General features: G+C 37.7%; 1 protein-coding gene across 3 annotated transcripts in view; it reads right to left on the bottom strand.

Moving 5' to 3' along the window:
* The window catches only part of thsd7aa (thrombospondin, type I, domain containing 7Aa), a 124,356-nt gene that overhangs the window by 71,656 nt on the left and 38,444 nt on the right, over positions 1 to 14,256 (bottom strand). For all 3 annotated transcript variants that reach the window (XR_009267418.1, XM_058754473.1, XM_058754474.1), the window contains exons 2-3: positions 8,471 to 9,407; positions 4,176 to 4,424 (exon numbers count right to left, since the gene is read on the bottom strand). Coding sequence is in view for 2 of the 3 variants with exons in the window: in XM_058754473.1 (XP_058610456.1) it covers positions 4,176 to 4,424; positions 8,471 to 9,407 (1,186 nt within the window). In the remaining variant the exon portion in view is untranslated. The remainder of the gene's footprint in view (positions 1 to 4,175; positions 4,425 to 8,470; positions 9,408 to 14,256) is intronic.

Below are 14,256 nucleotides of genomic sequence, written 5' to 3'. Positions count from 1 at the left end.
GACCTCACAAATGCAGAGCTCCATATTCATGAGCTGTGAGTCAGTGTGTGTTTGAGTGTGCTTCTGACAAGACTGCATTCAATATTTTGTTCTGAGGGCCTCTCTTTCCATTTATGCACTATACTTGAGCTACACATAATGTGTGAAACGAGAAAGCTTTCTTTTTTTGGATACTTGAGTAATGCACTGCATAGAAAATGTTAATAGTTAAGCATAATGCACCACCAGCAAAGCAGTTTCCTAATAAGTTACATATATATTACATACATATATAGGTGCATCTCAATAATTCAGTAATTCAACTCAAATTGTGAAACTCGTGTATTAAATAAATTCAGTGCACACAGACTGAAGTAGTTTAAGTCTTTGGTTCTTTTAATTGTGATGATTTTGGCTCACATTTAACAAAAACCCACCAATTCACTATCTCAACAAATTAGAATAAGGTGACATGCCAATCAGCTAATCAACTCAAAACACCTGCAAAGGTTTCCTGAGCCTTCAAAATGGTCTCTCAGTTTGGTTCACTAGGCTACACAATCATGGGGAAGACTGCTGATCTGACAGTTGTCCAGAAGACAATCATTGACACCCTTCACAAGGAGGGTAAGCCACAAACATTCATTGCCAAAGAAGCTGGCTGTTCACAGAGTGCTGTATCCAAGCATGTTAACAGAAAGTTGAGTGGAAGAAAAAAGTGTGGAAGAAAAAGATGCACAACCAACCGAGAGAACCGCAGCCTTATGAGGACTGTCAAGCAAAATCGATTCAAGAATTTGGGTGAACTTCAAAAGGAATGGACTGAGGCTGGGGTCAATGCATCAAGAACCACCTCACACAGACGTGGCAAGGAATTTGGCTACAGTTGTCGTATTCCTCTTGTTAAGCCACTCCTGAACCACAGACACCGTCAGAGGCGTCTTACCTGGGCTAAGGAGAAGAAGAACTGGACTGTTGCCCAGTGGTCCAAAGTCCTCTTTTCAGATGAGAGCAAGTTTTGTATTTCATTTGGAAACCAAGGTCCTAGAGTCTGGAGGAAGGGTGGAGAAGCTCATAGCCCAAGTTGCTTGAAGTCCAGTGTTAAGTTTCCACAGTCTGTGATGATTTGGGGTGCAATGTCATCTGCTGGTGTTGGTCCATTGTGTTTTTTGAAAACCAAAGTCACTGCACCTGTTTACCAAGAAAGTTTGGAGGACTTCATGCTTCCTTCTGCTGACCAGCTTTTTAAAGATGCTGATTTCATTTTCCAGCAGAATTTGGCACCTGCCCACACTGCCAAAAGCACTAAAAGTTGGTTAAATGACCATGGTGTTGGTGTGCTTGACTGGCCAGCAAACTCACCAGACCTGAACCCCAGAGAGAATCTATAGGGTATTGTCAAGAGGAAAATGAGAAACAAGAGACCAAAAAATGCAGATGAGCTGAAGGCTTCTGTCAAAGAAACATGGGCTTCCATACCACCTCAGCAGTGTCACAAACTGATCACCTCCATGCCACGCTGAATTGAGGCAGTAATTAAAGCAAAAGAAGCCCCTACCAAGTATTGAGTACATATACAGTAAATGAACATACTTTCCAAAAGGCCAACAATTCACTAAAAAAATTTTTATTGGTCTTATGAAGTATTCTAATTTGTTGAGATAGTGAATTGGTGGGTTTTTGTTAAATGTGAGCCAAAATCATCACAATTAAAAGAACCAAAGACTTAAATTACTTCAGTCTGTGTGCATTGAATTTATTTAATACACGAGTTTCACAATTTGAGTTGAATTACTGAAATAAATGAACTTTTCCACGACATTCTAATTTATTGACATGCACCTGTATATATTAAATATTAATGAATTAAATTAAATTGATTCAAATAAACAGATTTTTACAAACATTCACAATATTCTAAACTAGATGTGTTGTTTTTTTAATGCACCATAATTGTATGTATGCTAGGGCTGTCAATATTTGTATTTATGTTTTGCATCTCATGTTTTTAAATGAAAAAGTACTCTTTGTGATTGGTTGTCGGTCCTTTGTATTAAACTATAAATCCATACATAATGCTGTTTTGTTTCTAATTGTCTAAGCAACTTAATTAAATATGGTTTATAAACATTAATTTAAACATTATGCACTTTTTTCAAAGATAGTCGTGTTATTTTATTGCTTTGAAGAAACGTGCATTAGTAATATTTTGCTCAGTGTGGCCTCTTGTGGCCTCAGGACAGAAGCCAAAAGCTCCCCAACTGAAATTAAGCCTTTTAAATTTGAATATAATTTGAATATTGATAATATTTAAGTACAAAATTTGAATTTAGTTTTTCTGCCATTTTGACAGCCCAAATGTATGCTAACGTGAATGTGCTCTATCAGAAACATTTAAAGAGAATGACGATTCAAAATTTTGTAAACTTTTGTTTCAAATAAAAAAGTCCCTGTGTTGCATTTGAGCTCTTAAATCCTGCCATTCATTTAAAATAATGTAAGCTGCATTTTAACTTTGTACTTAGTGTCAATGTATCTGTTATGTTACTGCCATTCTCATTATGAAAAAAAACACTGTTTTGCATTTACACAGCTTCAATATACATTAGTTAGCTTCATTTTGTTATTAGTTTGTAGTGCAGCAAAATACAGTTTCAATAGTAGCTTGATCTAAATGGAGATACATTACAGTTTCACAAAAACTTCTCCAACACTGAATTATATGGAACAACATAAGAGTGAGTAAACGATACCGAATGAACTATCCCTTTAAGAGATTTACGACATGCTTAACAGTAGGTGAATATTAAATTTTAATGGTTACAAGCCACTCTTGGCCACCTGAATCTCACTCTGGGGGACGTCTGGTCATAAACCCCTGCTGTAAAGGATTCTCAGTGACAGCAGTGAAAGCACATGTGGGGTTTGGTGAGAGAGTGCGGCCCGGCACACACTGGGTCAGCACTACAGGAGCACCATTCACCTCCGTCAAATACAGGGGCACACGCTCCGCTCTGGTGAGATCCAGTGTAGCGAGGTGATGAGTGATGGGGTATGGACGGGCCCATCTGTGGGGGAGATCAGATTAGACAGCGTGTGGCCTGTCCTCTCAGACGTTCACTATTCATCAGCTCACCTCCTCCAGGGTGGCGCTGTGCCAAACCACCAACCCGCTGCCATCTCTCCATCTTCCCCAGCAGGACCTTCACCCCCACCCTCGTTCCCCCCTTCACTCCTCCATCTGTGTTTTAACACATTCATGCTATCCAAAAACCGTCAACAGATGACGTGCATACAGAGAGAGATATTACGGAAAATTGCAGGCCTATTATTTAAAAAAAATAAATAAATAAAAAAACCTTACTTTGTTTATGTGTATGTGTTTAAAGTCTCATATACTCACCAGGGCTGCATTAAAGTAAAAAAAAAAAAAAAAAAAAGTTTTCTATTTTAATTTGTTTTAATATTGTGCTCTGATATTTCAAAATGTAATATTTTAATATTTTTGAGGAAACTGTGACTCATTTTTTCCTTTGATTCTTTGATTAACAGAAAGTTCAAAATAAAAAAGATGTATTTGAAATAAAAATCATAAATTACTTAACTGTCACTTTTGATGAATTCAATGTATTCTTGCTGAATAAAAGCAATGCCATCTTAAAAAATGTCTTGAACAATTCAAAAGCTAATTGTATTGAATATAGTGCTGTCAAACGATTAATCGCATCCAAAATAAAGATTTTGTTTACATAATATATGTGTACTGTGTATATTTATTATGTATATATAAATACAGTACACACATACAGTATATATTTTGAAAATATTTAAATGCATTTACATGTATATATTTATATTCATATAATTTACATTATATTTAATATATAAACAACATATTTTTCTTAAATATATACATGCATCTGTGTGTATTTATATATACATAATAAATATACACAGTATACACATATATATTATGTAAACCACGATTAATTGTTTGACAGTACAAAATTTGAATATAATATTGAATATCACCCCGAAAATGTGGATATTAACTGATAATCTTTTTAGTCACTCAGTTAACAAACTGCATCTTTAGATGCATCAGGTATGGAGTTCACTTACAGTAAATGCTTAATATTAGATATAATATAAATGTCATGATCCAAGCACCAAAGCAGAATGGATGCTGCACTTACACTATACACGGCGGGATTCCTTCTCCTTGAGGAGAACACGGTTCACTCTCCTCCAGCTCAGGACACTCAGCTCCTCCACCCACGGGGAACTGCTTCACCTGACGTGTGCGTGTCCGCTGTCCCTTACGCCCATTCAGATCATAGCACTCCTTTGAGCAGGCAGACCAGTCTGACCACTCGGCCACTTCACAGTCCTTTGGGATGACACAGGCTTGATATGTCACAGGAAGAGTCTGCTGGTTACACTGGCTGTAGGGACACACAATAAAGTCTGTTATTGATCAATTAATCCAACATTTATTATAACTAAACTGCAGAAACATCTTGTTCTGAAGTCTGCACTTTTGTGACATCTGAATGAACATCAACATTGCTATTTCTAAACACCACAAGAAAGGGATGCTATTACTTATAAATTATATTAAGTAATAGTCATGCTAGAAAAGAAAGAGAAATTATCATCTCAAGCCTGACCAAGCTGTTTCAACCGATCCAATCCAATTACTGTATATCATTTTGTATATACTTGTATGCAATAATAAAGATAATCATCTTAATACTGCTTACATGCTGACCTTGTATCTCACCAGTTTTCCTCACCAATGTTCTTTAATTTCTATCTCACTGCAGTCACTATAGATTGCGATTCAATTTAGATATGTATCAAACTATGACTTCCATGAATTTTAATTAAGAGGCATCAAACGACGGCCTGGCTTTGGGGGTTGTTTTGATTGAGACTGTGGTCCTCACTAGAGCTCCTACACGATATGTAAGCAAGATCTCATTTGTCTTAATCAGTCAGATGAAGAAATTAGAGGCTTGGTTGGTTCACAGATCACGTCGTTGGTGTCAAAGGCTGTTGAATTAAATCCAGACACAGGCCATTCCAGTTCATATATCTGTGTGTGACTTAACTACATGTTTAAGAATCTTTTACAAGGTTTATATTTATTTAAGTGCCACTGCACCGTCTCTATTCAACGTAGGGCAATTTTGTGCCACATTCAAATTTGTCCTACTTTTTAAACATTGTCTTCGACGTGACTTTGAACATAATATGAAAATTCTAATTTAAATATTAAAAATGTAAATAAACATATATGTATTTTCTTTACACATTACACATTTTACACATACTGTATTATGACTGTCCCTCAATTGTGGTGTAATTTCCATTTCCAATCAAGAACAATTAATATGTTTTTAATCCAAAGTTGCATTTAGTCATTTCCAATCAAGTTTGCTTTCAATTTCTCCAAAAAGTGCACAATTTTATTTAATTGTGTATTTAGGATTCATAAATTGAGAATATGCTAGTCTCGCGATAACCAAGCTTTGTTTACAGCTAAAGAAAGCCAGTCTCCTCTTGGCTTATATGGAAATCTTGTGACATTTTCCTTTTATAAATCCTCGTTTTGTACTTCTAATTTGTGACTGCTGTTTTGTTTTGCTCTCTCCTCTGCACATCTGCATTCGCCATGTGGAGTATTTTATGATGGATGAACGCACTTTTTGGGCTTCAAAATCTCGACCACCATTCACTGCCATTATAAAGCTTGGAAGAGCCAGGATATTTTTTTTGTATAACTCCAATTGTATTCGTTTGAAAGTCATAAACCTAGGATGGCTTCGGGATGAGTAAATCATACATAATTTGAGATGTTTGGAAATGATAATGAGCCCATAAAGAAACATTTTTTTTTTCCAGAGCAAAATTATCTAGTATAAGTATAATCAAGCAACTATTAATTTGGTTTGACTGGCATTTACTGCACTGCGAGGTCTGATTTTGATGCTTTCTTGTTTCTGACCTTGCCATTCCATACATTTGATCCAGGCCAGGGTGCTGCATTAACACGGTCATCAGAATCAGCTAAGCCTCTTTAGGGATTTCAGCCATCTGTGAAGTCAATGAGTAGCTCTAATGTACTGATCTGCCTGGGACAGTGCACATCTCTCTCCATCTTCCTGTACTAATCCCATATAACAACAAATACAGGCAGATATGACATGTCCCCATTCTGACTCTAGAAGGGGAACCTACGGTGAACATGACAGATATTTTTTGCTTCTGAAAACCTCTTCACAAAAACACAATCAAAGTGGGTGTTGACGGGTCTGTTGCTTTGCTGAAATTCACTCTGAAAGTCTGCTCGTAGTGATATTCCCATTTCACTTGACAATACCTCTTCAACTAAAGCAGATTAAAAGTTCACCATCTGAGACAGAATGAGGACATGCATTGGAGATATGCAAGCATAACATGCTTTTCTAATCAAATGCGTTAATGAAACTTCAATAAAAGACACTCTTAATGACAGGCTGGGCAAACATGTAATGGAAAACCACTTGGCATAAAAAGTCCATATTATCAGTTGCATAAACCTACTTACTGGTATAGCTGAAAATTGATAGGAAAATGATGAGAGACATTTTGGAAGCAAGATGACCATTAAATCTTTGGGTTAGAATGACGCAATTACATTCTGGGCAGGCAGTTACTAATAGATGATGGAATGATGGGAAGGCAATGGGCTTGGGTCATAATATTGATATGAGAGCATGGCTCCATGAATGAGATTTCTCTCTCAAGTCAAGTCTATTACTGACAGACTCTCAGAAACTTCCTTGAGGGAAACTCCACTGCAAGAACTATTTAAAATATCAGTTATCATACTCCACAATCCCCAAAAGAGAGGGAAATTATAACATAGGGACCAGATTAAATGAGCATTGCAGTTCAGATTGTTAACAGGCAGTGCAGTCTATGAGCAAAGCATAAATAGATAAAAATTAAGAATACATTTGAAAACATGCCTCAAGTTAATATTAATAGCCCTCAGGATCTATAAGCTACTACATGTATTTATGTGAAGCACCTTGTTAACTTTACTAAAGTTGTAACGGGGGGAGAATAAAATATCAACAAACAACTTGAAAACATGAGTTAGACATTAAGTATACATGTGCGGTGGCGTCTTGTGCTTTGAATGAAGTCTGTGTTTTGTCTTGTGTGTGTGTGTGAGAGAGAGAGAGAAAGAGCATATTGCACTGAAGGACAGCTTATGCGCTGGTAAAAGCAGACTTGTCATATCCCTGTGGTCTAAAACAGACATTATTGTTGCCTCTCTGCACTCTTATACTTTTTCTCTCACACACAGGAACAGAAGACTGACCAGCTTTCACACTGCAAGGAGAGAAGAGCAGAAACACTGGAGGTGGGAAGGATATATGACATATGATGACTAAGTTGATAAGGTCAGTAAGTCTGTATTTATGTTGTCCCTTAAAGCCCCATGGAATGGCTCAATGATCTCAGTTCTCTTTCCTGTGTTGACATCTTTCTGTTAGGGTTTGGTACAAATATTGATTTTGTGATTAATTACCACCTTCATTTAAACAATCTCGCAGTAGTGTGGACAGCTCTGTTGATTGACTTATTTTTAATAGATATACACAACTGTTCAAAAGTTTGGGGTCAGTAAGATTTTTATTTTTATTTTGGAGAGAAATTAATAATTTTATTAAGCAAAAAACACATTAAATTCTACCATTAATTTATAATGTAAATTATAATTTCTTCTTCAAATAAATGCTGTTTTTTAAAACACTTCTAAGAATCCTGTTTCAAACATTAATAATAATAATAATAAAATTCTTGAGCACCAAATCAGCATATTAGAATGATTTCTGAAGGATCATGTGACACTGAAGACTGGCATAATGGCTGCTGAAATTTCAGCTTAGCCATCACAGGAATGAATTCTATATTAAAATAGAACTGTTTTAAATTAGTTTTATTATTTCACAATATTACAGTTTTTACTGTATTTTTTTAATCAAATAAATGCAGCCTGTGTGAAAAAGAGACTTATTTAAAAACAAATCTTAATAACCTCAAACTTCCAAATGGTAGTATATACAAGAAATTTTTTTTTTTTAATGAAGATTTTTGTAATTTATTAAATAAACGTCCTTGCATATCTTACAACATTAGCTGACTACTGAATCAGAATTGAATAAAATGTAAACGTTTTCAGAGCCTGTTGAATTGGAATCGAATTGGAAAAGCTGTATTATTACCAAGCCTTAGATCTAAATATCTAACTGGCATTGATAGAAGAAAAATACTCTACATAAACTGTTGATTGCTATAGCTTCTAATACATTCAAACAATATGTTAACTAACTAAAGCAAATCACTGTTTTCCACATAGAAAGATGCCTCTGAAAGAATAACAATTTCATAACCAAATCATGCATGAACACAAGGTAAAGAAGAAGAGGCTGACCTGAGCGCCGCTGTGCTTCCGCTCCGGTGAACACATGTCACCTCCCGGGTCTGGTAGCCCACCTGCAGGTCCCAGAACTTCAACCCCTGGCGGTTCTGACGATTCCTCGTCCTTTTCTTTTTGATGAGCTCTTGGGTCTCAGGGTCCCTCATCCTTCCCTTCACCCTGACCCTGTCCTTCACACGTTCTCCTTTGTTTTCCTTCACCTCTTTTTTCTCTTTGTTCTTGCGACGCTTGCCCTGGCGTTCCTGTCTGGCCTGCCGATCTCGCTTTGCTTTCCGTTCAGGTTTGGGCTCTCTGGCTTCTCGGGTCTGTCGTATAGGTGAAGCCATGCAGGGGCCCCAAGGTCCCACCCTCAGGCTGTGCAGGCTTTCCTCACCCTCGCAGGGGCCCGGCTGGCAGGTGTGGAACTCTGTGAGGTTGGGGCAAGCCGAACCGCCAAAAAGGGGCGGGGCTAGAACCCATCGCAAGCGGTTCTGCAGGCCCATCCCACAACTCTTAGAGCAGGACGTCCATGGGGAGAATTCGGACACCACGCAGTCGCGTGGGCACGGGATAAGGCAAGCCTGCTCTAACCGTGGCTTGGGCTCAAAGTACTCGCAGATGGTATCTTCTGCGGGAACGCCATCCGATTTGTGCACGCAGCCCACTTCCCGCGTCTGAATGCCCTCTTCGCCCCGAGTGCACACCGCTGGCCTTGGCACACCTGCACTGCGCATAGACACCGGCACGCACTGGTTCCAGGCCCCTAGCTGCCAGTCGTACAGCTCTTTGTGCCAATCGCACACCCGGAAGCAGCTCTGTTGGTTGCTGGGTCGCTCCGACTGCTGGCAGTTGGTGTGTAACGTGGTCCAGCCCTCGGAATGGGCACACCATACTGCTCTGCTTTGACTTCCTCCCGGACCACACTCGCTGCCCATGCACCTACCCCACGGCCCTAAAAGAGATATGGAGACAAAAGAAACAACTTTAAAATTCAGTAAAAGCCTCATGAACAGATGTCAGTCTTGATTTGTGCACATGCTCAATATCCTGATCGCATCCGGTTTCACTTCCTTTACAGGTCATAATTAATGTCTGCAGACTACATGCACTTAAGACTTTAAATAGAGTTAAAAACGGGACATGAGCAACCAGGAGGAGTCAAATACCCATTGTCTCAATCAATATTCCTGTATTCCCAGGGACTCCATAATTCAAAACACTCTAGGGAGGTGTGGTAGTGAAGACAAGCTGATTTTACTGATGGATTTCACAGCGTGCCAGAGTCATCTTTGTGGAGAGGGTCACAGAGTACAGGGAGAAGAAAGAAAGAGGCCATCATGTTGTTTTAAAAATTGGTGCTTCCCACACATGCTGGTTTTGACATGACAAAAAGGTAAAAGCTCATGAATATTAATTAGATTATGCTGAAATTCTTATTAAATGAAATAAAAAATCGTTTAATATTAAAAACAAGAATAAATAAATGTGATGTATTGATCAGGATATCTGTTCTCTTAAATAAGTATCAAATCAAATCAAATTGAAACAAGTACCTTTAGGAGTACAACAGTTTGGGACAGTACCCTTAAACTCTGTACCTTATCTACCCCTAAAAGGTACAATATTAGTACCTAGAGTAGTAATACAGTTACAAATTACAAAAAGAGCCACAAAAATGATCCAATCATTTAATTAAAATTATATTTTCAATAGAACATTGAGTTTTACACAGTTACTTGAGGGACCAATTCAAGCGCTCAAGTGCATATGAAATTGTGACATTTAATTTGATAACTTATTACAGGTACATCAAATCTGACTGCTTCCAACATCTGCCACTGTCAGTCCCTGTGACTTTGTTGGACAGAGGATAGATACATGAAGCAGCAGCTCACTATTAATAGGATAGTTAATCTAACTCAAACCTGTATGTATGTTCTGAAACATGTTTTAACTGTTTTGTCTATACAATGAAAGTCAGTGTGGTCCAGTGTTGTTTTGGACAAAGAAAGGAGTAAGAAGAAAGAAAGTCAAAGAGATTTTGAATGAGATGAGGGTGAGTAAAAAATGACAGAATTTTCACTTCTGGGCGATCTGTCCTTTATGAATCATTGGTCTAGTAGTAATATTTTTGTTTGTTTCAGGAGGATGGGTTATTCTAAGCTAAAGTAACACCCTTAAACCGCCATTTCCTCTGCATCTTCCAATTTTTCAGTCTCTACAGAGCACTAGAGACATAAGAACACAGTCTAAAGCAGTAAATCAAAGCGAGCTGACAGATGAACTGAAATACAGTTTGACTATTTACTGAAGTCATGAAGGAAAAAATCATTTTATACCAAGTGATGGAGTGTTAAATTGCATCTCTATTCTCATCTTTCTCATTCTCATATGATATTTCATAACCATCACCTGAGGTCATTTCATTTGATTGCGAAGCACAGCAGAGATCTTCTCGAATGAACCTTCTCTCTCTCTCTCTGACTACAGTGGTTCATTGTGTGCTCTGGTACCTGTTTTATAAAGTGCCTGGGCCAAGGGGTGATTTATTTCATAGAAATGAAGGCCATTTGAAGACCTACTTTATGACTCCACTCGATAAGGAGGAGACAGGCCGATGTAAATGTCAACGGAAGAAGCAGCGGGCTAAATTAGCCAACAGCTGCAACCACAAGGACCAGGTCAATACAGATCGATACCGACCACAAGAAACTGCTTCGGATACAACAGACGGAGCCACCACAAACCAAATGACCTCAAACACCGGAAAAATATATTCATATGCTCCATGCACTCACATGTAGTCTTTTTTTCCAATAAAACATTCTTATTTAATAAAAAACTAGCGATGAGTAATTTCGGACTTATTCCATAAGCAGTTTGTCACATGGTTAGCCACTGTAAACTCCAATTTTCTGGGGAAATCAAGAGCAATTTTATTTTGAGAGCAAGAAGGAAGATTAAAATTCCACACAAGTGAACATGTCTGCATTAAACACTCAAAACATAACCATGTGGGTTGAGTACAAGTTAAACTCAATCAATAGCATTTGTGGCACTGTTAATTACCCCAAAAATTAATTTCCACACATCCCTCCTTTTCTTAAACCCCCCCCATAAATCTGAGTATCTGTGTGTGTGTTTTTAGTGTAAGAAAAAAACTTTTTCTGTGTAAAGTTCTATATACGATTTTACAACTTTGTTGCCATGACATTGATACACTCTAAAACAAGACTGTAAAATTATAGTTTCAACAGTTATACAGCTCAGATATAATTTTAATATAAAAAATATTATTTTAAAAGTTATTTTATTAAAATATAATCTTCATAGTCCTGCTTTTAAATCCTCCAAAACTTGGCCCCTCCTCACTTCTATTATAAGTGCCTCACTGTAACCCAGATTTTAAAAAAAGTTGAAATTCTTCCTCTTCTTCTTTTACATCAATCCACAAATACTGTTGTATTGAATCTGGAATATTCTTTAACTAGAGCCCTATCTCACAAACAACTGCATGTGTTTGTAGAGGAAGCATAATGGAGCTCCCCAGAGAGAGACGGCAAGAGCTTCTTCATTCACAACGCCTGCAGCTGCAGGTGCTCCCAATAATTTATGAGCATGTCACAGGGTGATGTGGTCATCTACAGGCCAGGGGACACCAGGGAGACGACAGCAAAACACTATGCGGGACTGGGCGGCACATCACAGGAGCACGATAGAGTCATACCTACAAATTTTAGAAAGGACGGAAGATAGCAAATTCATTTCCATCCGTAAAGGTTACCGTGGATGTGGTATATTAAATGAAAAGAGATGGAAAAGGCAGGGATGTGGGAATAAGTAAGGGAAAAGAAGATGGCAGAAGACGGATAAAAGAAGGAGAAGGAGAAGGAGAGGGGTTTATGGTAGATAAGACTTCTTTGTTTGTAGGCCGTTGCTCCAGCTGTTAGATCTACAGCCGCAGGGCATCAGTAAAAGAGCTCATCAATTTCCCTGTCTGCTCATCCACCTGCCACTCACTGATTTTTATCATCTCCTATCACACAAACATGGCCCAAATACACACACATATGGCACAAGAACTGGCCATTAACAGATGTAAACATGGTTTTCACTTAAATGTAACTCAGTTTCTGAAAATTCATTAAGCAATTTAGAGAGCTGCGAGGTAGAAAGTTGTTGTTTTGAATACTGATAGCCTTGCTGATATCCAGACCAACAGAGCAATTGGGAGTATGACATTGCTTTTTCATAATTCAAAGAAATTAGGTAACTTACAATTTAGAAATATATTTCCGTTTACTTCATCTGATTTTATTTATTTTTTTCTGTCAGTTTAGATAGGTCCAAACTAAGCCAATGAATGCACAATTAATTGACTCTGATTAATCTGTGTTTTGAACAAATAGGTTTCATGAATGATTCAATGACTTACACATTAAGATGTTTTGTTCTTGAATGAATGTTTATGACGTAATCGGACGGACTGACGGAGTCAGTAATTCACTCAGAAAGAAATGTTTCATTCTTGTATGAATATGTGTTTTTGATCGAATCAGTTGAGTGAATGATTCAGTTTGATGAATGAAACAAAAAAAAAAAAAAAGAATGATTGAAATAATGATTCAGTGACTGTCGACATGACTGGTGTATATATTATGGTAGCCGAAAACAGGATAGATAATGCCCTATCAACCAGTCATTATCAAAAAAAAAAAGATTTTTTTTAATAATAATGATGGAATGACTGTACATCAATTGCAAAAGAGTTATGGAACTCTTGATATAATAAATCAAAGGAAGCTTTTTCAAAGCAATTACATTTAGCTCAAATATTCTCCCACGAGTACAAGAAATCCATTATACAATTAATTTAGTTTTTCATTTTTAATCAAACACAAAATCTCAAAGGCCTTCATTAGTTAAGTGAAGAGAAGCAAGTGATTGTTGAAGGTTATGAGACGTGTTTTTCACAGATATGATTAGGTACAGTAGTCAGCTTTAACTGTCTGAGGATGAGAAGACTGAGAATAATAGAAGAAAGAGAGATGGAGGGAGGGCGACTGCTCGTATGTAAAATAATTTCTCTTTTGCATCCTCTCCCCATCCCCAATTTGGTATTTCCTGTGGTGCCAGGTGGGCCAGCTAAACCTGGCATTTACCAGGGAAATGTAAAACAGCGTGAAATGTTGCTCCATACCAGCTTGGCTGGATACAGAGGCTTTAGAAAATGGGAGCATGCTGGGCAGACGCTCGGCATTCATGCGCTCCAGACACTCACATGATGAAGAACTAGGAAAAGCCCAGGAAAAGGTCACACGTTTCAACCACTGACTATTGTTTAGATCGGTACGATCACAAAGTTAAAATGTTATTCCATTAAATTGCATGATATTTGCTGTCAAAGGGGAAAAAGATATAATTATCTGCAGTCTTTTATCAGACTCAGACTCAGTCTCAGTCAGCGGTGAGAATCACTGTCGAATGAGGACAGTTGGGTTTTATCTACTACCCACAGAGAAATATTGAAGTTGTGCTGATAACTAATAATATCATGAACAGCTCACACTCTTACCTACACATTTAATATCAAGTCATCTGCTACACCCAAGACAACCATATAGGAGTCATAAAATCGTTTATCCCTTTTTCTTATTCATGTCGAATCTCTTTTTGATCACAGTAGACACACTAAGCCTTTTCCAAAGCTTGCTGCTGAGTCTATTGGCCACAAATCCCTTTATACAGACATCCGGATTTGCCTGCATTCTTTTTCCTGGTTGAATGATAGCTGGTTATAG

The sequence above is a fragment of the Onychostoma macrolepis genome, chromosome 19, assembly GCF_012432095.1.
Source record: "Onychostoma macrolepis isolate SWU-2019 chromosome 19, ASM1243209v1, whole genome shotgun sequence".
Classification (NCBI taxonomy): Eukaryota; Metazoa; Chordata; class Actinopteri; order Cypriniformes; family Cyprinidae; genus Onychostoma; species Onychostoma macrolepis.
This window is presented reverse-complemented; position numbering and strand designations above follow the sequence as displayed.